This window comes from Varroa destructor, unplaced genomic scaffold, assembly GCF_002443255.2.
Source record: "Varroa destructor unplaced genomic scaffold, Vdes_3.0 BEIS01000001.1, whole genome shotgun sequence".
NCBI lineage: Eukaryota > Metazoa > Arthropoda > Arachnida > Mesostigmata > Varroidae > Varroa > Varroa destructor.
The window spans coordinates 33,942,379-33,968,179 of NW_019211454.1; the positions used below are offsets into that span (position 1 = coordinate 33,942,379).

General features: G+C 41.6%; 1 protein-coding gene and 1 long non-coding RNA gene across 2 annotated transcripts in view; one reads left to right on the plus strand and one right to left on the minus strand.

Moving 5' to 3' along the window:
• Positions 1-4,980: 4,980 nt before the first annotated feature.
• On the plus strand, positions 4,981-10,724 carry LOC147758549 (uncharacterized). The gene is made up of 2 exons (XM_086991112.1): positions 4,981-5,293; positions 9,817-10,724. Exons 1-2 carry the CDS (start codon positions 5,114-5,116, stop codon positions 9,862-9,864), a joined length of 228 nt encoding a protein of 75 aa, XP_086847238.1. The 5' UTR covers positions 4,981-5,113; the 3' UTR covers positions 9,865-10,724.
• LOC147758550 (uncharacterized) overlaps positions 6,649-25,801 on the minus strand; it is a 46,659-nt gene continuing 27,506 nt past the window's right edge. Inside the window, exons 6-7 of the long non-coding RNA XR_015329191.1 lie at positions 7,126-7,257; positions 6,649-6,798 (exon numbers count right to left, since the gene is read on the minus strand). This is a non-coding gene — a long non-coding RNA (uncharacterized LOC147758550). The remainder of the gene's footprint in view (positions 6,799-7,125; positions 7,258-25,801) is intronic.

Genomic DNA, 25,801 nt, shown 5'->3' on the forward strand with positions numbered 1-25,801 from the left:
GGGTTTTTTCGTTATCTGTCCCAAGTACGCCCCTTTGTCCCGTAAATGCTTGAGAACGTTTAGCGAGGGCTAGATTCATGCTCCTTAAATTGCCATTCGAAATGATAAATTGCTTCTGCTTCAGCAGTTGGTTTTTGTTTGCTGACAGAACGAAACGAACGATTGCAGGTACTGCCTATAATCAGTGATTTCTTGTATATGGTAAAAGAGATTATCTTCCATCGTACTGTATCCTTTTAACGACGGTACCAACTTACTCTTAGATCGGTGGGCAGTGGCTTCAAGATACAGTTGGCAGAGAAGGCGTAATAAGAGTTTTGATTTTCACAAGACACTATGTGGTTTGTGGAGATAAAAAGCCCCATTAACTTGGAAAGTCATGGGTATGTTGGGAATGAAATCGAGATTTTATTGCTGTTCGGTGCCCTACCCAGCCCGACACCGCTATAGCTGTTAATCATAAACAATCAAGCGCGCTAAGTAATGTGTATACTTGGCAGTGGATTAAATCAAACTACAGAGAGAATAAGTATCCCACCGTCGCAAAGGTAGTTTATTGACGAAAATATACGATCGTCCGCGACTGATATGCGATCAGACAAATGCAATCCTAAATGCCGCTCAGACCCACAACCAGAAATTTAATACAAATGTTTAAGTACAAAATGCCGCGCGAATGTTTAGCAGTCAACTAACTTCTGAGCGAACGCATCAGATGCAATACAGATCCTTTATGTCTCAGTTAGAACGACGAATGTGTTTGTTCGGTTCGTGTTGAAATAACAGTAACGAAATGACATTTGCCGTCTCAACTTCGATGGCGAACTTGAAGAGTCGCAGCTAATTGCTTCAACAAACGTTTATACAAGTATTACCGTACCAACTTCTGTATGAAGTGGGGATTCCGGGACTCTCAAGGTCGAGTTTTTCCCAACGCATTCTAGAGATGATTATCATAAAATGACGCTTCGCTTTTTCCATTAATTAGCTAGCAGAGGCTCTACAGCAAAACGAAAGTCTACTTCAATGGAATCATTAAGCTTTTTCAAATGTTTCCGGAGCATGTTGTCCTTCTGACCTTTCGCCTATTGTACGCTGGCCAGGAAAATACACGCACGTACGTATCACGCGGCCGTCTGAGCTGCGATGCCATACTTTTGTTTCTAACGGTCATGTGGCCGATTCTCCATGCATATTCAGACCTTAAATGTATGCAAAATACGCTATTCCCTGTTTCTTTAATCGGACCAACTATTCACTGGCCAGTCTCACCGTTGCAGTGGTGCAATAATTGGAGTACCGTTCACTGCTGAAAACGATACTACTGAAGAGTATTCAATTTCGTGTATTTTGAAACCGCGTCACATAGCTTCTCGGTATTTTTACTCTGGGCTATAATAGATCAGCTAAAAATGGGACAATCCAGCGAAACGAAGAGAAAACGGTTTATATTGCTACCATATTGATACTAAATAATCTAGCGTAGTGGAGTAACAAGCCAGGTAAACCTATATGCATTTTCACAGTTGAACGGTTACTGATAAATGATCCAACTACTAATTAATTGCTTGCCTGGTCAACAATATAACAGCTTTTATCTTAAATATCTAATACAAAACAACTTTAATCTGATCCGCAACTATTACCATATTTCTCTTCTGTTGTGTAAAATTGAAGGCTTTCATGGAGTCGAATAGATCGATTTTGTCAAAGATCAATGTGAAAGGGGCTTGGAAAAAGAGCAAAAGCTCAATGCGGGAATATCAAATTTTTTTTGCTGGCAATAAAATCAGTTCAACAAAACCCTGACACGGATACTCAACTGTATAGCTAGATTTAGAGTGCTCTTAATTATATGGCGCAATAGTGAACATGTTGAACTTTTAAGCGAATGAACATGAAAGCCATCGACTGCTTTACGATTCAATGGAACGTATTCTGTAGCTAGGCTTGCAGTTGACGATACGTCGGCGCAAGAAGCGGCCCTTTTGAGCTATTTCTGGAGACTGACTCGTATTTGGTCAAGGTTAAGGTTTCTTATCGTAGCATCAAGCTAGCCAACGCCTGAATAGCCAGCTTTGAGGCCTATATATGTATACATGTGTGTTTCTGGCTGTGTGCGTGCATATGTATGTGCATGCATAGAAGCGACAGTGTCTCACGTTGGTGTTTTCTAACAACTTTCGTCGACCTTCGATCTCTACCCGACCCCTTTCTCGAATGAGGTCGGTCAGACTTTTCCTTCTCTGAAGCACCTGAGTAACTTACATACGTAAGTGGTGGAGAAAATACGAGAGCTGCGTTGCAACAGCAGCAGCAACTATAGTGCGAGCTTGGCATAGGACAGAAGGCGTTCCAAATTCGATTTCTATGCACGTGCCATACGTTTTCGGGTCGTCGATATGTTCCGTAGAATTCACTGCGGCCGTCATTTTTCTGTTCCCGCCTCGCGGAAAAGAGTGGAAGAATCAGAAGGTAAAGTTGTCTGGTTTTGTATGACGTTTTGTGTGGCGAAATCCCAAGGAGTTGGTGCTGGAGTTGTTACTGGGCGGACACAACCCTTCCGAATTTTTCTTCTCCTTCATGAACCTTTCCTTCGCGGGTGGCGTCAAATCATGCAGCTTTTGTATCTCATTCGGGAGGCGTCAGAGGACGAGCATGCCTTTCTCTGCCTTTGTGCCTTCACTGCTACCCTGCGTAGTTGCTGCCGATGCTGCCAGGCTCCTGTTCATAAGAAGAGACTATGGTTTTTTGTGTCCTTTGACGTAGCCACCCACATACAGTACAAGTAAAGATCTGAGGACGGCGGGGCGACGGGAGTAGGATAAGAGTCCCAAAAAAAGATAGAAAATGTTTTTGTTGATCCTTTGCCGGTTAAAGTAGCGGCAGCAACCGACGCATTAGTGAGCCCAACGACGTTCTTTCGTCTTGGGTTGGTTATTCTTTCTACCAGAGTCACCCAATCCAGCGTTGGATGCCTGCTTTGCCTGTTTTTCTTCCCATTTCTGCCCTTAAAAAGAATACCCCTACCCCAACCGCCTCATCCATCCGTCGTTGTGCCGGCGCCTTTGCAGCGATGCCTGTTCCTGTTGTTGCTGCCGCTTCTTGTCTCGACTGAATGCTTACGTCCTTTCTTTTTTTCGTATTGGGGACTCGCCCGCTTCGTCTCGATCGCGATTCACTCCCGACATTGCCGGGCATTAGATCCGCCTGTCCTAGGCGCGGCCTTCGTTTTCGTTTCCTTGTTGCAATTTTCTCTTCCCGCAGCTCTTACCCCTGTACTAAATTACCCCTGCGCCTGCTAGCCTCAGCTTTGAAGACATTTCGATCTTATACCCCCGACCATGCGGACGGTGCGACGTTCGGACTATCTTTCAACAACCTTCTGCTGCCATCGTCTTAGTGTGCACATGTCATGTATGACATCTTGCAAACTGTCTCTTACTGATCTTCGAAATGTCGCTGCCGTCGTCCGGAGAAGCTCTTCGTTTCTTTTTCTTATCCTGCTTTGGCCACGCTCTGCATCTTTAGATATACATCACAGAAAACGAAGAAAAGGTACAACTCTTATGGCTTTTCTCGATATATGTCTGAGCCGACTCTATCTAATGAAGTTTAAATAAACAATTGACCCTGGATTTTTTCATACTTAAAAATATATAGCGCCGGATGTATGTTTTTGAAATTAATTTTTATTTTTATGTTTTATTAGCAATACAGGCAGGAAAGGAATGGAATGATAACATAACACTAATGAGTTCTAACCTTGTGATATTTTCCTTTCGGATATTACACTTAACCAACAATATAATGTTCCCGGAGCTCTACCCCTCGATATACCGTAGGTTGATATCTTTGAACGCATTTGACTAAAACCTGATTGAGGCCCAATTCAGAAAAGGCTTGTAAAAAACAGACACAAAGGCATGATGGCTCGTGCAGATAGTTTTATGAGTATATCCTGAGCACAACCTTCTTCCTTTCAGCCCTGCTTTGGCAGAACCCTTGTAAACAGGCGAAGCCAAGCTTTCCCCTCTCTAAAAAAAAATTGCGCAATCATCGGCTTACTTTAGCGTTTACAAACATTCTTCTATAAAGCTTACGGGGCACAGCCGTTTGTGGCGTAAGCCTCTGTCGTCCTATAAGATCAGCACAACACCACTGCGTTCTCAGTTATCAAGCACCAGACTGGACGTATTAACGAACAAATGCATAAAATGGCAAAATCAACAAAATTCTTCGTTCAGGTTACCGCTGCCACCCATTAAACGGGTAAGTGTCCTTCCCGGTGTCCTATACCCTAATCTTGGCTCAACATTGTGAACATTTCGACAGCTCCACCGGCAATCTTCGCATTATGACCCTGTGGAGACATTGGGAACTCGCCGACCAGATCGATTTTGACATCACTTTGAGCAGGCAACTTCGTGCATTCGAAATATATCACACGGACGCTTTACATCATAGGAAGTGCAAGACTGGGAAGAGGGCGGAAGCGAAAAGTTTGATTACTGTATTTCCTCTTTTCGAAATCGACATCGGAGCGCGGCTCATGAAATACGGTCAGGTACTAAAAAAAAAGAAATCGAAGTCAAACTCGCCTTGCTTTTGAAAAAAATGGCAATCTGCAGGACTGACACTAGCTTCTTAACCCACGTTTTGATCTATGCCCCGAACCCTCTCACAGATTTCTCTCTTAACGTATATGGGACGCCCACGAATCGTATACGGTACGACGATCTATCATGAGCACCGACTGGGTCAAAGGATTTTAAGATGTTATTTTAAAAGGAACGTATTGCCACGAAGAGACAGAGACACGAGTATTCGGCTAACGGTGCCGGGCTGGGGCTGTGGGGTTCTGATAGGACAGATAATCTCGCTAATATGATTGGTGATGAAATTTTATTCTGTTGACGTAAATCCGTTGACCACCTCCTGATCTCAGCTCTCTGGGTTGATATAAAAGAGACGCTATCCTCAGTATTTGCTCAGTTGCTGTCTATCGTGCAGTTTCTAAAGACCTGCATCCCGCCGTTTCAACTGCTTACGGTCATCATATAAACGAGGAATCTTTCCTGTGCTAGTGAGGTTCCCTTACTCCCGCTCGACGATGAATGCCCGTGTAGTTATTATTGCTACTGCATTGATGGCCCTGACGTTCGTAACGATCAGTAAGCCCGCTACCGCCCAGATTACTTTCAGTAAGAGCTGGCAGGCAGGAAAGCGTGCCCTGGACGAATGCGCCCAGAAGGAACTCCAAAGCGTCAACCGCATTAAGCAGCTGATTACGGTAAGTGGTTAAAAGAAAAGCATTAACTGGTTCGGTGAAAAATGTTACCCTGGTCAGTGGTAACAGTAACTGCTCGCACTTGCACAATGTACATTTTTAATGTATTCTAAAGTGACGTTCCGTAGATAGTGTGTTTAAGACGTGTCTGTCTGAGCTGAGAGAATAACTAACTGCAAAGGAACATTTAAAGCAGGCAAAAATTTTTCCCAACTAAAATGGAACCGCCGTGTGTTTAGTCCGACTATAGATAAGCATACACAGATCGCTTCTTAACATTTCGATTACCTTTTTTTTTTCGCAATTTTATCGCTGTCTCATCAATACAAACTGTCGAATTTGTAGTGATCGTCGAACGAACTGGCATTGCAAAATTTAAGAACACGCAAGAGGGGGTTCATTGTTAGTGGTTACCCATAAGCCATCGTTTTTTTTTTTTCTACAAAGTAAGAAAGATACTGATGTAACCTTAGACTGAATTTTCTAGTTGTCATAGTTATCATTGACCTCTATGGTCTGAAACTAAAGTAGGCTTAAAGCGAACTACTTTTCCAGGAAGAACGCGTGAGTTTTTGTTCGGTTTCTTATTAAAGTTGCATAATTTAGTTAAAATTAACCACTGTCAGTTTGTTGTGCTGAGCTATAATTGTTGTGTAGGCCACGATTGGCCAAGATGATGTGTAACTGGCTCATACAAACGTAATATAACAAATGCGATCTTCCCTCATAGGCACTTTTAGCTACCTGTGGTTGGCAGAGTTAAAACGATATCGTGCCTGCCATTGGACGGCTACTTGGTGCTTTCCTGTGCAAAAGCGGGTCAAAGTATCACCGGAACAATAGGAAGACGATGAAGTGACATAGAGCACTAAAAATCAATCAAAAATACGCTAGATAGGTTCACTAATAGGAGGTAGAAAACGTTATGTTTACCCCCCTCCCCCCTCCCCATTCTTCTAAGTTCGTATACTATTTCTTTATATAGGGTGAAACATCTTTTGACAATTGAAGGGTCATCGTTTCACGTATATAGAAGTAACGAGAAATACACAGGTTCTTTTAATGAAAAGCGGATTCAACTGTACAAAATATTTATGAGGGTCCAGCCTGATAACGCCCCTATTATTTCTATAATAGTGTCTTGTGATCCCATAGAGCTAATATATGTATAAAATACATTAGCTGCAACAATTACTACAATGGTCATTCAGATGGAGTTATCGACTGCTATAAAAATGGTACAATTTAATTTTAAAACAATAATTATTTTTTCATAAAAGTCTACACGTCATACTTCTCATTGACGAAGGCAACACTATAGGAACAGAAAAATTACCATCCGGACAAGCAGGCCATAGAGCATCACTGTAGTGTGTGAAATAGTGTCCATACCGATCCAGTGATGTCATCTTCAGGCTTTCGAGAAGCGCTCTGTGACCTTATTAAACTAAAAGTTGGATCTTCATTCCTGAAGAGATACTGAGGGCGCCCAGGACACAGTTGACTCACTGAAACATTGTATTCAAAAGACTCTATATTCGCGAAGTGATTGGTGAAATCGATACTACGCCAAACTGTGATTTAAATTTACGTGAAGCGGATTAAGTTACCAAGCAAACAATCCTTGGAAGAAGTTTGTCTAATATTATTCGCATAGTTGCGTTGCTTGCGTAGTGCAAGTTATCTCCCCTAAGCTGAGCTAAAGTGAGAATAAAGACACGCACATGTTTTTGCATATATCCTACCAGTTTAGAGATATTTTTTTAACTGTCCAGTTTTTGATGACTCTGAAGAATTTGTTTTCCCACACACTCAAATGTTTACATAGTACCCACCTGTATGACAAATCTGAATTCCCGCGCAACGTTCCAGATACTACGCCTCTTGCCGTACAGCGTCTGTTCGCCAGAAACGGCGTCGGTGACCACCGCAGACCACGTTGACAAAATGGTCTCGTCCGACAAACGCTATAACATATATGTTTCGTTAATAACTAGACCTATTTAAACGCAGACATTAGCCGTTTATCTTCTTAAGTCAACATCTCGTTCACTGTCCCAGAGAAAATTTTTATTGAAGATCCGTCTCAGCCTTACCAGGTATACAGTGAACAGTAGGCATGCTTCTGAGCGGTGCTTGTCGTCGCATTCGCGTCACGCATACGTAAAATAGCCCTGTTGTCGTTCAGCGCTTTTACGTGACGTCTGCCTTGTTCTCGGTAATCTATAGACGATGCGTGTGCACGCGCTACCTCTATCAAATTCGACAAGGATTCTAAAAGCTATAAAAATTTCTGACTATGTGTTCTGATATATATAAGGTCATCTAGATTATTGAAATTTTGATGACGGGCAAAATGGATCTAGCCGCTACCTACCTATATATGTATGCGTGTGTAGACTTCCGAAAATTCTTATAACTTAAGCTTGTTTCATTGATTTTTTTTAAATTCCCTCTTTAGGGACAAAGCCTTTGTTTTTTTGTGGCTGAAACTTTTCCTACCATTATTGAACCTAGCTATTACAAGCTTCAAAGCTGTGGCTCGTCATGGGGATCACTAGACGGCGGTTGCTGCCAGGCCACGTTCGTGCAGCTCCGTTGCTCTCCCTGGTGAATGTACATGTTGCACAAGTACGGCGCAGTAGAAGGAGATGTGGGTCTGAAGCTGAAGCATAGTCCTGCTGCAACAGCAGCCACTATTACCGCCGTCATGGTGGCATGGGATAAAGTGGTCCCCATCTGTTTAGACACTCTCTGCTTTCCTCCTGCAGCGTAACCGTTTGGCGTCTGTATGTCCGTTCAGTAACAGAACCGCGCTAGTGGCATTGGAATATGGCACGCGCTGTGTGAATGCAGACATGCGCTATTCTCCGTCGTGGTGATGTGTATATAGATGCAGCGACATAGAATGCTGCTGTTACTGGCATTACGGCGCTGGCTGCCTAGCTAGCGTCTCGTTGTCTGCTTCCTATTCTTTCATGTCGTTCGAACCCGTGCGACCACAGCGGCCCCAAGCGGGCCTCACTATGAGAATGCAAGGATATGCAAGAATACTGTAGGATGCTCCAATGACGAGAGCGAGAGACAGAGGTGGAGAAAGGGGGAGGGTTAGAAACAAACAACGAACCAACGCTAGCGGCGAACGAAGGAGCGACACTGGGGTCTAAGACTGACTTGCGATCGCGAACCACCAATACGTCTGAATAAAGAAGAGATATGGGAAGGACTGAAAAGAGGAAGACCCCAGTATCCAAAGGCAAACCTTCCGTATCCAATACAAAAGCTACCTTCACTTGAGAAAAATTTTATTCTTGCTGTAGCGTCATTCTCCTGAGGGCCACCTGTAAAGGCCTACCCTTCAATGGGAAACATCCCCGGCGGCTCCTTGTATAGACGACACCAAGCGACGTCCATGACAGAATACAGCGGGAGAGATTGGCAACATGTTGAAATATATGCCTTTGAATATAACAAGCACATAACGTTCACAGCAACCACACTAATGATAACTACGACAGAAAACACTGTGCGGGCACTGTTTCTACCAATAGCCGTAGACTCCGTATATCCCATAGCGGATCCCGTGGGCCAAGGGGTTCTGAACATATTGGAACGGATTTGTTTCACACAACAGAAGAGGTGCGGTCTAATAGGCAAAAAGACAGTAAAAAGAAACAAGTCTGGCACTCAAACCAGGGGTAACCATTCGTAGGATCGCCAAAACCGTCATAACATCAAGCTTTTGGAGAATGAAAGAACGCATTAAACGGAGAAAAGGAACAAAGCTGATAACCGTAATGCCCATTTTAATAAATTGGGCGCATTGGTTTTAATATATTGCAATGTCTTGTGGTATATGTGAATATATGCAGGGGAGTCTGGGGCTATGTGGATTCATATTTACACTTGAATTTTTTAGCAGTTGGTCTAATAGAAAATTCAGTGATGCAAGTTGCACTAAATTTCTAAAAAATTTGAAGGTATTAAATATTCCAATTAGTGTTCCCTTACTAGAAAAAAAACGAAGTAGCCCACATAGACCCTATTCCATATAGCCCTACCTAATCCTATGCGTGTATTGCATAAAGCTATACCTATCATTTCAGCTAAAAGTTTAACACAATCCCAGCTTTATTAAGCAAAAACACTGAACCTAAATTGCGAGGTCATCAGTTTATAACGGTTAGTGGAAATAATGACCATTCAGATTGTTTTGAATTACCGTTTTGGTGCATTAACCCATCTATAACAAAAGTGACGAATATACTAATACCATTTTTATTGACTCCTTCTATTATCTCAGAGAGGGTTTAAGGTCGGCATTATCACCTTGTGTTATATGCTACGGAGGCGACTGTGGTGGTAAAAATGTTCATCTCAGTCAGCGTTAGCTGAATTAAGTGTAAGAGCTCCGTTGATTCAAGTAAATACACTGTCGTACACGGAATAGCGTCGAAATAAAGAATAACACTTTGACGTAGTCTCAACTTGCTTCTGTTGTTGTTTCTAATTCTGCTCTGTTGCAGAAGGAGGCTATAGCCCTACTGCAATGTCGAAGCGACCCCCTTGAGTAAAGTGTGCTTTGACACTCGGTCGGTCGGTCAATGAGAAACAGACGGAAAAAAGGGAAGGACATCAGGCGAAAGAAGAGTCTGCAGGTGCTCGACTAGGACAGGGTAGTAGGACACAAGCTGACGGCCAAATCCAAGAGGGCAACTTGTCGTGGTAAACAAAGAGCTATGCCGAGTACGCCGAGAGATACCGAATGGCAAATGGAACGAAGAAAATCTAAAAGAACGAGAACGTTGAAAACCAAAGGGATCACCGGATCGCCTTTGAGACCGCAGAAACAGCCGCTGTCACCACGATCAAAGTCTTCGCACTATACGAGCGCTGACGAAGCCTCTGAATAAGAAAACGGGACTGTCCATAAGTCCACCGTAGTTGTCCTTAATCCACACGGAAAGGCAAAACGAACCGCGAAAGCGGAAATAGTGAAAACGGCACAATTCAAAACGGGAAAAAGCAGAACAAATTACTAACAACCGCGTAGCGAGAAGAAGACCTAAACAATGGATGACAGAAATAATATACAGGATATATATATATATATATATACATACTCATAGTTAATAATGATGATTTGAGAGTAATAAAGGACAGCTGAAAATTCTATTGAGACGCAAAAGATGATCGTATAGTGGGCATCGTTGCAGAACGATAACAATACTGATAACAGCAACGGCTTGCGAAGGCTAATAGAGTTATGAATAGGAAAGGCTATGAGGAGTATAATTTAGAACGAATGTGTGGAAAATGGCTTGTTACAATCCGTTATTAAGGCAAGAAGGCCGAAAAGGCGATCTTGAGTCGACCTAAATAAATGTCTTGCAGTTAAATGAAATATTGCCAACAGTAATGACGTTCCTACCCATACTATATGTCTTCCTTTGGTTTTCTTTTTTGTACTTGCACATTTCTCCTTGTTAAGAGACAGCTGGCATGTTGCTCGATACAAAAGTTCTGTGATTCCTGCCTAGCAAGTGTATAGATAATACATTTATCGAACAGGCAGCGTGCTATTTTACTTTATACACCTACCTAGCTCTCATATCATTGCGATATGGATCATGATCATTTTGCCCTATTATTTGACTCCAAGCTGCTTCCCAATTTGACCCCAGGATAGTCTGGCCCAATCAACTGGGGAGTATTATTCCGTTCTTGTCCAAAACAACTCTCAAAGTTCAAAGATTCGAAAAAAATGTTCCTCAATTGACGGCCAGCAAACAATGTATCGTGTTATAATACTGACAGGTGTCTCGAACGTTAGATGGAGCCGCAAGTGGATATTTTCTTGATGCAGGTAGCACCCCTTCGTGGCTTGTTCGCACAAAACTGCAGAATTGCTTTCCGATATTGGCGTTTGTAAAAATAGAAGCGTCGATTATATTCATTCTTTTTAATTGTTTATCTTTTGTTTCTTTGCTATTAAAGGCGCGAGCTTGTTAAGCTGTCTTTTCTAGAGATGCTTCGATATCAGACGACGTTTTATACGCTCCTGGCACAGACACCGTAATTTCCTGTTCATCATCGACGACTCCTATAGAACTAGTACAAATATGGCACCCATTTGTACTTGCAGTACAGGTTCTTAGAGCTTGCAATGAGAGGTACGGAACCGAGCTTGCCGTTGCACCTTTAACCATGATTCGAATGGACGTTGATGGGAAGATACGCCACGCCTGCAACAACGAGCAAGGGATTCTCCCGTACCAACTTATACTAAGAAATGAATAAGTACAGTTGTTTCTGTTGTGCCATGCAATCAAGCCGTTAAATTGATATCTTGAAAGGAGTGAACTGACGGGTGGATCATCTAGCCAACCCCTGTGTATAAGCGGCGGACCATGTTACATATTAATGAATAGATTTTCAACCAGGTTTTCTCTGACACTGGCTACCGAAACACTACCTGACGTAACAGTGCATTCTGTTCCAAAAGGCGCGAAACGCTGTTTTTTTTTTTCTTGAAAACTGGCTATTAGGTAAACTAACAACTTTTATAGATGCTGGTGTTTACAAATGTCAGAACTCGCGGTCTCTCAAATAGAGAGACACGATATTTGGATGTTGTTTCTTCCAAACCGTTTATTGTGCGCATATTGAAGATGAAGCTTCTTCATTTATACCTTCATCTTCAGAAGGAAAAGTGTCAGTTGATTCACTGAATACTGAATGGATTGACATCTAAAGGGTGCGTTTATTAGGCAGTAAAAACGTATGATCTGCTTAAAGAACGGGACCGAGTACAATGGGAATTCTTTGTGCGGACGTACGATCGTTACTGTACCAAGAAGGTGTACTTTAATCTCGGCATCCAATTAACTTATTTATGCTGCGGGGTGATTTTTTTTATCTAGTTGAAAAGTAACTGGATGCTAAGTTTTCGAAGCAAGCTTAGCGTATCGTGAATTAGTGAAGCTATCTACACAGTGTGCACGCACGATGTTTCACATTTGTTATATTGACATTTTTTTTTCTCGCAATTTTACTGCTAAACATAAATTATTTAAGAGCATTTCCCTTTGCTTTTCGGCGTTTTTCTCTGGCTTCCAGCTTGGACATCAAAGATATTGTCTGGCCGTTCACAATGAGCACTATAGTTTTTCTTTATACCTGTATCGAGTGCCATTATCAAGACCTTCGTTTGTTAGGACAAAACTGCATGAATCGTCAAAAATTATCGCAAGAAAGCTGATAGTAGATCTCAGAATTTCTGCAATGAAGTATCAAATAAACGACCGAGCCTCCTATCAGATACAATTAGCACTCATGTCGGAGCACATCAGGAATCTCACTAACGCAATGACGAGCAGAGTATGTCCGCATGGCAGACAACGTAAGTAAAGGCTGACGTAAAACTATAGGCGAGAAACAAACGCTCTTATCCTTTATCTGGAAATACATATGTCTATATAAAGATGTGGAAATGGAACGAACGTACAACATAGTGTCAAGCGTGGGCTCTTTCTTCAAGCAAAGATTTCCTACTTTTATCACTCTGTTAAAGAGGAATAGCATAGGTCTAGTTATCATACAGAACGTAATAAGCTGAATTTTATTTTTGCGAACTAGATAAAATTCTCCATAGCAAAAGCTAGCAACGTGACAAATAAAATTTCAGGTATCAGGTACGATAGATGCAAAAGGATAAGCTACGGCCTTCTTCATTCGTCACAGATTTTTTTACTTTAGCTGTGTTTCTCATAAGAATTGGAATAGTTCTATCATGTTAACTATGGTGCATTGTACTGAGTCATCAATACAGCCGCCGCAATAGAATGAATAGAATAGAAAAAAAAAATCCTATTGGATTCGTTGTGTATGCTCGGGCTGCCAAGGCTCGGAACGAATGGTGGTGCCTAAGGTGATATTACGTAAGTACGCGTCGAGGAATAAGCACGAACAAACAGCACAGTTTGTTAAATCTGATTTATCTTAGAAAGAACATCAGAAAGCCAGAAGTCGAATCAGACTTTCAAGAGGCACCACATTTACAAATTGTTGATAGGAGGAGCTAATATACATGAATTATATTTTGTTCTCTCCAATATTTGTCAGATATTCACCGATTGAAGGACGTCACGAATCGAAATGATCTGACTTTTCCGAGGTGAATCAACAGTGTGAAAATTATTTAGAGGAGAAGTATACGGCGGAAAAATTATCACAACATTGCATTACTAATAGCAAAAATATACCGCATCTCCTGAAAATAATTTTTTCTAGTTTATGGGTAGAATACTGTTTGTCAGTTATGTCTAAGGGTCCGTTCAGGTAAAGTCGTTTACAATGCCTTATCGTTGCACCTGTTTACGCATATTTTGCGTGTAATTTCGCGTCAGAGTAGATACGACTGAATTGGTTCTTACGTAACCGTCCCACGTATCTATTCGATTTTTTCCCTAACTAATTATCTAGTTTATAGCTAATAGTCAAGCATGAGAGCAGAAATCTGATAAAAGCAGAAAACTGATAATCAATTGATAACATTTTTTGCCAGAGTTTGGCTGATCGAAATTTGATCATATATCATTGCAAGTATCAGAGGAGGCCAAAGATAATTACCTTTCCATACTCTCTTTTCTCTGGGGCGCACTTCTGCGCATGTATTCAGGTCATCTACATATCGTACATAAGCTACACTAAGCTGTTATTGCATTGTAGCCGTTGGAGTCTAGGGATCGGGTACAGGAGCAGAGCGCTCCCAAAGGGGATCTATACTACTCGAGAAAAAGTTGCAGTTAGCCAGCCATTCGGACCGATTAAGCCCAGTAGTCTCGAATTCGGAACCTTTATAATTACTTAGAAGCCTCAAGTTAAGGCTAATAATTTGATTGTGTAACTACCGTGTTATGTTATTTCTGTATAATACTGTCCGTATGGTTTTTCATATTACACAGTCTGCCAACTAAATCTTACTCGATTTGTGTGAAGATTTTTTTGAGTTCGCAAAAACTGCAGGTGAACCATTGCCAGACGAACCAGCTAGCTTCAAGCCGAGTCTCTGCAAGCTAAGCATCCATTGAATATATATACTAGATTTTTATGGTTTCACACCATCAAAAATGAAAACGTCGATTTCCGTACGTTTCGCAGAAGACTCGTAGTGAGTCATTTCGCGCTGAACGATTCATATCGTCGGTGTTATATTGAGGCCATACAAATACAAGCAGAGATAACTAAACACCTATTCAGTGCTACGTAACCAACGCTAGAGGATTGTTCGGTCCATCAAAAGCGAAATTCAGGAACTTTGTCTGGTGCCGAAGTATTTCACGATAAGCGCCTCTCTTAGACTTGCAGAGACATAATTTATCCATCATGTCAACATCATCACCTTCGTTCCTGTTTTATTAGAATATAGTAGCGGTCGTACGTTGTTAGAAATATTATTAAGCGTATGTAGTTAGGTGTGATTAGGATATCGGTTTCAACATCTTTCCTTGACTGCTATAAGTACGAATAATATAATGTTATCTATGCATCTTATAAATGTTCTAAATAATAATATCTCTATAGGCTGCCAAGGATGCCCATATAGCCAGCTGGCAGTATCATTTTATAGAGGAAAATTAAGTGTGGCCGAAACAGACTGAAGTTGTCCCTTGTTTTTTTTTTCACAGACATACGCATACTGGAGAGACGTATGTAAGCCAACTTCCAGAAACGAAAGACGCTGGGCTAGTACAGAGTCGAGCCGACGGGGAACTTTGCAAGAAAAGAACACTTTTAAATTATGATGAACGAAATACCCATAGTGTTCAAGCAAAACGCACATGTTATCCGCCACTTTTATCTTACTTTATTCAGTTTATCGATACGCCGATACGTATGATTGATAGTTGTATTATCATCGCAGCTTACCTTAACCGATGCCTTTATATCTTCATAAATTCCTTGAGAGATTATGAATTTGGCAACGATTTCGGAGTATTACCAAAAATGGCTACCCCAGAGGCAATGAAATGTGGTCGGATGAAAAAAAAAATGAAGGAACGCACATCGGTGCCATGGACACAAACTCACTGTGACAACCTTGTGACCATTACGAATATTCTTGCAATTGTCTCTAACTATGCAGTCGTTATCAGCGTGTGACGATTTCATAAATACTTCGATACCTCGGTGAATAAGTCGATAGATTTGTGTACCATCTATCCAAATATAAATATGCTATCGTCTTCTGGCTTTCCGTTCAATGCATATAAGTGGTACTTATTGAAATCTCTGCCCTAGAATTCGCTCGCAATAATTCTCCGTCTATTTCGTTAAATATATCTTGCTGTACGCAAGCCTTCGAACAGCATACATGCGCGTGTGTACGTGTACGTAGAGACTCGAAATAACACGGTTCGGGACTAAGGCGATGCCAATCTTGAAAATTAAAAAACTAGTTGACGTAAGATGAGAGCGTAATAACAACAAACCGAAAGTTATTGTCTCTAGTGAAATGGTTCACGTGCCGAATGGCTGTGGAGGGGAAGCTTCAGCAATCATAAACATTCGTTCCACCTTGATTGCTTCTCCAAACAACATCTGTCCGCTTCATCTACGGTTTGAAGTCTCATAAATGACGGTCTGAAGCAAACACACGTTGGCTTATTCGACGGCGTCCGACCGTATTCTCGACTGCGTAGCGAAAAAAAAACATCTCGTTCATTCAACATTTCCACTTAACGAAAACGAAATAATTATCGAATGAAAAAAGATAGTGAGCACAGGAGGTAAGCAGGCACATATGCTGCACGGAATGGCAGTTTGAGTCAGATGCACATAAAAGTAAGATTGAAAAAAAAAAAAAAGGCAAAATATATGCAAATAATTTTCATTAGACTTGGCCAACTAAGCTGAAAAAATCGCTTCGCTGGTCCGCCAGCAGCGCAACGCCGTTCCTCAAGGAGAACCTGCACCCCCGCCAAAACTGTTTCAGAGCTATATCGAAAGCAAATCGCCGTAAGAATGTCTTCAAACAATAATATCTATAATAATCTACCGTGAAGATTTAGATCAACGGCAACGAAACAGAGTAAAAGTAAAACGATAGAACGGTATGGATGAATTAAAAGCCCGTTCTCGCCGGCGGGATCTGGGCTCGAGGCCCACGACTGGTGAAGTTGTCAACCAGTTCCGTCCGTCTGGTCGACTATTCCATAGAAAAGGGCAAGTTTGCTAGAAATCTTTTGATTCGTTCGACTTTGTATTTAAGGACGAAGAAAATGGCACCGAGACCACCGTTGGTGTTATGCTGTTTGCTATTATTATCATCTCATATCTCAGCCGCCACAGCTACCACTGTTTTACGGTTTAGTTATTGCGACCGACACTAAACAGTCATACGCAAATGCACGTGTGCGTTTAACAACAGTAATTTTCGAGTAATTTTTCATTGTCTCTGTCTTGCTGTTCAAACTCTCCAGCCTTGTTAGGTTGCATTTTCAATTTTAGGTTTTCTAGTAGTATCAATTAGATGGTTCGTACCGATACACAGGACAGCGTAATCACAGCACACTTTGTCCTGATCCCAAGCCATGGATGGCGGAACGGATGTATCGACTTTGATGCCCATCTCGAGGATTCCCCAGACTCGTCTCTCGTGTCTCCCTGCATCTCGCCTTACTCTTCTTGTCCCCATCACCAAGCTGAGCCGACTCGCCGACACCGGCAAATAGCAGCGACATCCGGAGATCAGCACGTGTACGTGCAATGGAACGACTGCGCGCGTGCGCGCACGTGATACTTTTCCACCTCTGCTTCATTAATCATGGATAGTAATGGTGGGAATACAATCACTTAGCAACTAACGGCTGTCAGCTTTCCCGTCTCCTGCTACAACACATTTGCCTTCGTCCTAGTTAACGATAATAACTACAGCTTTACCTTGCTTGACCTACCCATAAGATACATAAATTGATGACAAGTGCACATAGAAGACCCGGGCATAAGTGAAAGGCGAGCGGGTATCGGCTGACGCGATATAATTATTATCGCTTATTATTATTATTGTCAAATATCCCTCTTTCCCGCACGATAACATAATTTATTTAGTGAATGCCATATAATCGCGCCCAGTTCTGAAAGAGTTCCAACTATTGGCGTCTGCCTCGCGTCCTAGTTGAACGTAAAAGTGGCAATTCATAGCGCTACGTCAGGATCGAAAAGAGGACGTTGTTCGGCTGTATGCAATGATGAGCAGTAACAATAAGTTCTAATCGTCACTTAAGTGGAGGCGAAGAGCAAAGAAATGCTGTCGATTTGTGTACAGTGGCAGACTGATAGGAATACCAATAATGATATAAAATGACATGGACTAGTAAAGTAACCAGTCATCTTCACCGTCACCAAGCGACGTCTATGGTGCGGTTGCTGATTAGTCAGTTTCCGGTGATTATTATATCTCTGCTTGGCGTGTGTTGTCGTATAGGAACGAAATGGCGATGCTTGCGTTTGTTCGGTGAAACTATATATCCGCAGAGTTGATGCATTACGCACACGTAAAAACATCGTAGCAATAGAACAGAGAACCAGAAAGGAAAGTGCTATTGGCGTTGCCGTATTCTTCTTATATTATCACAGACAGCTGGCCTCTATGCACGGGAGCGCGAAATAGAACAAATAGCTTCAACCACTTCAGAAGTGAGGACGGTCCCATTTAGCAGGGTGGGAGATAGTTAAAAGAAACAACAAGAATCCGTAGGCCCCATGCCACAACACGCCGTGCAGCATCACTTGCCCGCGCACAAACATCGAGCACTTAGTGTGCAGGCTTCAAGAGGTAACCAATCCAAAATAAAATTCGCAAAAGCCACCGTTCAACACTGCTCACTGACGGCCTATTGGCAGCAGTGACGATGCCTTATGTTCGTCCTGTGAACGAGAGATTAAGAGGAGTGTTTGACAGGATGTCACGAAAGGATTTTACGAAATACCAATATCTCGCCCATTGTTGTCCAGGATACTTGTTTTCTTTACTCCGCGAATGCCTAAATAGCAGCGCAAGTGAAATCGCACACGAACGCATCGGGCCTCACTCATGAAGGGTCTCGGCAAATTACTGCTGACAGTATTACGCCATTATGACGACCGTGTCGTTACCCAGTCTCACATCATACTTTTCTATCTTAAGTCACCGAATTGTAGGTTACTCAGACTTGGATAGACATCGACTACTAGTCGGACTACAGCTACGTTGGGTCTACTACATTGTACGACACATTTGTCATTCACTAGTAGAGAAAAAAATGTCGCTATGAAGAAAATGATAACGCTACACAGTTTGCGCACGATTATTGTTATTACGATGTTATTATTTTTAGGAAGATGGGTGCCATAGGTAAAATATAATGCCTATTTTCTTTTCTTTTTACTTCCCGGAAACCAAATACGCTTGCTATAGTCGCAGTGATCTGCAATTGAATATATACAATTGAACAATTACGTTTTGTATGCATCTTTAAAACTCAATAATCGCCTGTAAGATCGGCATCGGATAAATTGAGAGCATTACATAGAGAATCGACAACTATTTACAAAGTATCTGTTTGTATTTGTTTATCACTGCTACGGCGCTTGATTAATTGTTGGATAGGCTGCAGCTTAGGCTTTCTAGCTTCTTACAAGAGATCACCTGATTAAGTTAAACAGAAACGTCCGTATTTCCTGGCCCATTAAATCCATAAGCTAAAGGATATCGAAGACGATATGTCGCCAGGCTCCATGATAGCAGGAAATGTTGTCGAAGAGGGGGTCGGTTATAGGGGCAAACGTACGTGGCTCGTATAACGGTGCGCCCATTAGTGTGGCCGGGCTTCCGAATTTTACGAAGGATAGGGGATCGGACATCAGCAAAGCTCCTTCAGCTGCAGCTAGTAGTTGATTTTCCCTGCTGTATTTCATTCAAAAAAAAAGTGACGATTTTCTCACCATTAAGCGTACGGTCAACTTCGCACTGCTTTGAAAAATTCGGTTGTTACCAAAAGAACTTTATAACTGTATATATTAAGATTTACATCAATGGTCTTGGCAAATAACTTATTTTGCATTTTTCTGCTGCCGATTCATCCTTACAGACATTTAACGTTGCGCGTCCGCATATGGTCCAACCTATTCGATGGAGCCTGCATGTCCTGTTACGACCTCTTCTATGATATTGGAAGGCCCATCGTGATCTCATACCTCTTGCCTAGTTTCATTTCAATTCCCTTGTTACTATCTTCCCCCGACATATTCTACATAACTATTCTGGCTAAAAGAGTAAGGCCATTTTGTCGTTCCGCTCACCTACCTGCTCGCCAATCAGGTTCGCTAGTCTGTCGTTTCCCGAATTTAATTGCAAACGACATGGAAGAATGTTATGTTTATCGTTTTTTCGGAGAACATTCCATCTTGACGGTTGTAATGGCTATACTTTAGTGGATTATCGGATAACCTAACTAGGCCATTGTTTTGAAGATTGTCGATGTTATACATATCCTCTTATCAATCATCGTTTCAGATTAAGTTGATTTGTCTAGAAACAGGCCACGAGTAGATTATTCCGTGACAGTACAGTGGTAATGTGTTTGCTTTCAAAATATAGGGACGCGTGGTTGTCTGGACTCGAATGCGAGCGTAGATACGCTCCGTTTCGTAGCGGGAAAATGTCAGCCGTGAAAAGCAATGCCTGATAACTTAAATAATGACAGTAGAACTCGAAACATTTAAGATTTGCCTAGAGAAGAATTTTTTTCTTCATATTATACCTTTTCCTTAACAAACGGAATAACGCATCCTATCTTTGTGCGGAGGGCCGTATATATGAAGAGAATGTGCAGTAATTTTTGACTTTGGTTGTATTACTTAAAAAAACAGACCTCCGCCGTAGGCTCCGATGTTGAGGTAAAAGCCTATTCTTATAAATTTCGACAAGTGAAAAAATCAAGTGTATTATTTAGAAATTCTATTAAGAATGACCGCGTGGGTTATACACCGTAGCTAGGATTCTGTCAGTAAGAGAGTTACTGTCAATAGCTACTGTGAAGCGCATATGGCACAGAAATGCTAGACTTATCTCGCTAATAAGCTCGCTAAATATTCGACAAATATATTCGATAAATATAAAAACGCTAGATTTTATATTTATCGAACATTTTCAGTAAATGTATGTTATAAATCGTATGTAGGTTCAAGATTCAATGCAAAGTGATGGCGTTCGTTCTCAGATACTATTACCTACTTTATTCAATCACTTAGCAGAAATTTGTTAAATTATTTTGTCCTACTTCGATGGTTTTTATGTATACTAGGCTTGCTCCTATTTAAGGTATCGTATATAGATTTCAGCAGATTTCATCAAAAGTGCATTATCAGAAAAGATGTTTTTGTAAAACTCATAACTAAACATACGTATAGCACTAAAAAAAATCATCTGAATTCGGTTTTATTTTTCTATTGATCTTAGCTTCGTAATTTTATAGTTTGAGCTGCACCGAGAAGGGATAGATGAACGCGAATCCCTCGACCGACAATTAACCAGAAACTATGGCTTAAGTTCTGCCAAACTAATGCAAAAAACTTAAGCTGATGCTAAGCATGTCAATGAACGAATGTGCAGTCGAGCATTTACGCCGTACCATATAGGTTCTACTTTGATTCTAGGACTAGCCGATACTCATCTGTCCAGACAGAAAATTATTTCCCATTTTATTTAATTTCATAGCTTTAAATGTTAGCGATGACGCGTACCATCACTATATGTTCGTCGTGCGTTTATGTCAAGAGCGTCTATACCCTGAACTATATAAGGATTAATCCTAAATAGCATGAACATTAATAAAATCCGACAAATTTAAAACCAGATTTCCTATTCCATCTGACCTTGCTCAACCGGTGTTGGATTAGACCATAATTTGACGTCATACTTCGGTCCTATATTTCTATAAACTGTTGGCGCTTTTTTGAATTAATTAAGTATATGCCGATGCCCTAATCGCGGTGTTATACGGCTCTCGACTTAGAAGCTCATAAACCCGAACGCTATAAGTTCAATGAGCGAATGCCCTCAGTGAACGTACTACATGACAATAGACTCACACGTGTACTCTCAGCGTCAATCCCATGGAATGGGTGGCCATAGGCGTGTGCGTACCTGTCTATGACCTAATTAAGTGCCATGGTCAGTTAAATCCGGACCAGCTTAGGCCCCGCCAACGTTTTAACTGCTTTTCTCGACCAAATCGAGCATGTACATGACATGCTGGCTTAGCATTAGCTATCGCATTAAGCTCCCCTCTGACTGTTCGCATAGCCGGCCTCCTGATCCTACTGTCTTTCCAGTTCCACTGCAAAGCGAAAGTGGATGATAGTAGCGGCGGCCGCAAGGTCAAGTAACGATAGAGTCGTCAATGGTATCTGAAGGCCCGTTTCCTTATTTCGCGATAGCTCTCTTCATCTATTTGCTTTCGACAATGCCACTGTAGCCGTATTGTGGGGGTAGTCCCGTTCGGAAGCGGCCTGATTTTTTCCAACTTCGACTGGACCGCCCTGTAGTTCCTCATTGACCATTCGGCTGGGACTCACAATGAGCGCCGCCATTGCTGTCTGTTGTGCAGATTCAGTTTCGATACTGCTTCTGCCGGCTTCATCGTTGACCCGAGCTGCTGTTTCTGATGCTGCTATTATTGTTGGTGTGGTACTGGGAAACGAAGTCCTGTGATCGCTGCTCGGTGTCTCCTAAGGCGTTGGGTCAGTATGGGATACATCCCGTTCAGCGCCATTGGACTTTTCAAACAAAAAAAGATGCTTGATCTCTCTTTCTATAGTAATGACACTTTAAAAACGTAAATATTTTTCAGGCGCAAAGACGATAGCCTATTCCGTCATACGTTGATGAATTTTCATGTCTAACGGAAACGTATTTTGCGTTTTATTAGCTGTTTACTAAAGGAATTTGGCTTGGCTGATTAGGCAAGACATATCATTCTTGCAAACTCCATAGTATTGAAGGATCTTTATAAAATATGATACATTTTTAGCCTTTTTTTCAGACGTACTTTTCCTACGTTTTTATTTTAGGCTGCTTTCTCATGACAGCTGCTACTGGAAATACGAAGGCTACAAACAGTGTATGACAGTTATGGCTATTCGATTGTATTTCAGGCGAAAGATGTTTGAAACGTTTTAAATCAATGCCGCGCCTTGACTAGCAGAAACATGTCGAAAAGTAAATACAAATAAAATTGAAATTGTTTAACCAGAAAGCTATGATCAAAATATGTTATATTGGAGTAAATATATGATCCCAATATGTGAATATTGTAACTTTATTGAAGTTGATCGGCTGCTCGAATAGTCATATATAATTAGTATATTGGCTGTAATTAGGCGAGTATGAGTTAATTATCGAATACTGAATAAATGCTGTTCTTTATAGGGGGTATTGTCGACAGAACATATAACTACGTTCGGATAGGTCCCATTGACTGGAACGGCGTCAAAGTTATCAGACGTGACAAATTTTCGTGCGCGTCCATTATAGCTATGTCGAAAGGTAGAATTTAGTTATGCCGGGTTGGGTTTCTGTTTATCAATATTACCGGGTTTCCATTGATCAGTACGAACCTTCATGATTATTGAACTTAGCGGTACACATTCTGTGCATCGGTATCTATAAATATCTCGTAGACAGCTTTATTTGAGGCTGATCGAATGAACTCTTTCTGACATTGTTGAAGCGATGAGGTTGAGACGGTGAGAAAAACATCTGTATCGCTATTGCAACTCTAAGGCAAAAATCCAATAAACATTTTGTATTACAAATTTATAAATGACTGAACAGTAAATTATTAGTTCACAAGTAGGGAACAAGCTTCGAAAAATAAATTGCTTCCCAATAATATAGCAATACTGAACGGTACACAAAGCGCTGCAACGCAGGATAATTTTAATGAAGTTATATAATGTTCATAAAAAACACACAAACCAAAAATTTGCTTCAGAGAACTCTCTCAACAGTTGCTTCGGTCATTCCCCTGTCTAAAGTATTTCCAATAACCTATATAAGAGAACAGTGAAAAACTTATTAAAAACCCGACTTATTTCGTCATTGGCAATTCATTTTGACTAGGTTCTGATGGTGATGCCTCTTGCACAGCTATGTATTATATACCTGAAGCCGCTAACATAGGGATAATTTCCTCTATTGCTCAGCAAGCAAGACAGGTACGCTTGACGCATTAAAAATTTTCTTCTTTAAATAGAGACATATTTGAGAAGTCAATCAAGATGCAAATGGGAAAGATTGCTTTTATGATACGATGAATGATGGATCACTTCGGAAGTAAAGTATCAACTGATATAGGTCCATTAATAGTCTGCGCCAATGATCCCTGAAGGACTGAGTGCCAAAAGGAATGGCAAAACGTCGCAAAAAAAGCGTGTAATTTTTTTCCGTGTAACAAATTATTTATCTCCTATACGTATCCTTCGCGAATGGCTAAGTACGATTACCCGGCCGGGTACTGTCACGGTTCGAGATCGAATCCTACATGTACACGGTAGAGGTTCGTTTTACTGCTATAACTCGTTGACTAAACAAATTACAGAGCCCCTGTAACATCTCTATATTACTTCATAGCAATTTAGTTAATCGGGTACTACAGTACCCGATTTGGGGTCGGGACATTGTACTGTAAGAAAGGTACCTATGACAACATTTCTGCTGTATTATTTCCGATCTATATTGGCACAGACGATTATATTTTTTGAGCCTTCCAAATTCAATTGTCATGTTGCCATTTTCCAAGAAAGTTTCTCCAAGAAGAGTAGACGACTGGGTTGCCTTTTTGGCGGTTTATGGGACTTCTAATAACAGACACTGCTTCCTCTAAATTATAACTCAATTGATGTACTCTTCATTGAGAATGCGTGAAAATCCGGCAGCGTGCCTACTCGTCTACCACTCAGACGAACGCAACGTATAGCAGGATTCAGGCCTTTTAGTAGAACGCAAGAAGTCCAAATTCTTGACACAGATCCTGGCCAGGAAGTGAACCGTGAAAACAGTAAGCTCCACAGAAAGCGACGGTGGTTGCAGCTATGGCCTCTACTTTTATCCAAGGATAAAATGTGCGCTGGGCCTGCTATCCACTCGGAGTCAACAGTGCTGGGTCGAGCAACGCGGAAGAAGCCAACTCAGCGGTAAAAAGCCTTCCGGGTTAAACCCGGGTCAGAAGATCAATAGCACGTTTAGAATCGCTGCAGCTGGAGTCACATCAGCCACAACTGCATCAACTGCGACATTTTTTGGGACAGAGGATAAGGACCGCGTTGTAGAAGAAGGCGGGCCTGGATAGCCTTCTAAGCGTGCGACCGTCCAGACGACGTCCTCTAACCTGCGTAGCTACAGTATCACGTCGCAGTTGTATCAACGCAAACAACAGCAACGATACAAGAAAGACGCTGTTACCGGACGTACCAAATTTTCTTCTGCAACGTTCGAGACGCAGATGCTTACGCAAGAAGTAATCATAGTGGCGAACTAGTAGCAGTGGTAACATTGGCATGACGTTGGCGTGCTATATGTGTTAGCAAGAGGTTCGTTCCCGTAAGAAAGCACTCCAATGAGCTGCATCATTCTTCGCCTACGAATGTAAACAGCCAAAACTGATGCGACCGCTTTCATTTCACCGTAGCGTGCGAGTAAAGTTAAGCTCCGAAAAACTGGCTGACCTTCAGGGTGAACCTGGTCTTTTTACCGTCTCGTACGCGATGAGTGGCACTCGCATCTAGAAACAATGGGCCCTAACTGTTTAAGTTTCGTATCTTGCTTATTCGGCGTGCGGTTTCCTATGCAAACTTATTATTCGGCTTTTTGCTCCAGATCTGTTAGATCAATCCTCACTTTTGCCGCCGGACTTTTGGATTTACTCCCATTTTTACTTCTTAGGGAGGTGTCGTTCACGTCTGGCAGTCCGTTTGCTTCCCAACCTGCTGCCTTCATCTTGCGAAATTGGATGCCTTCTGAGTGATATAGTTTCCATGACGTATGTTTCGATGCTACTTTTTTCGTGTGTTGATACGTTCTCAATCCCCTCGTGGCTACTCGATTTCTTTCGCTGCCGACTTCCTCAGGGTATTCTTGAATCTTTCCCCTGGGTCCCTGGCCGGCGGCATGCTTTGCATCGAGGGTTGCGATATAGCAAAAGGTTACTCGACCGACGTCTTACCGGATTTAAGTAGGGCCAGGAGTTTGGTTGAGTGAAATTTGCCACCAGTTGCTTTTGCTTTTTTGCCGTTGTTTTCTAGTAAACGAAGGAAAACGTATTTTTGAATTCTTGCTATTCCTAGTCGCATCAGGAGTCACCGATGCCGGTAGAAAAACGAAAAATGCTAGAAGAATTTTGAAATCTTCGTTAACTTCGCACGGGTCCTCCTATAAAAAAGAAAGGACATGAAAACGGACACAACGAT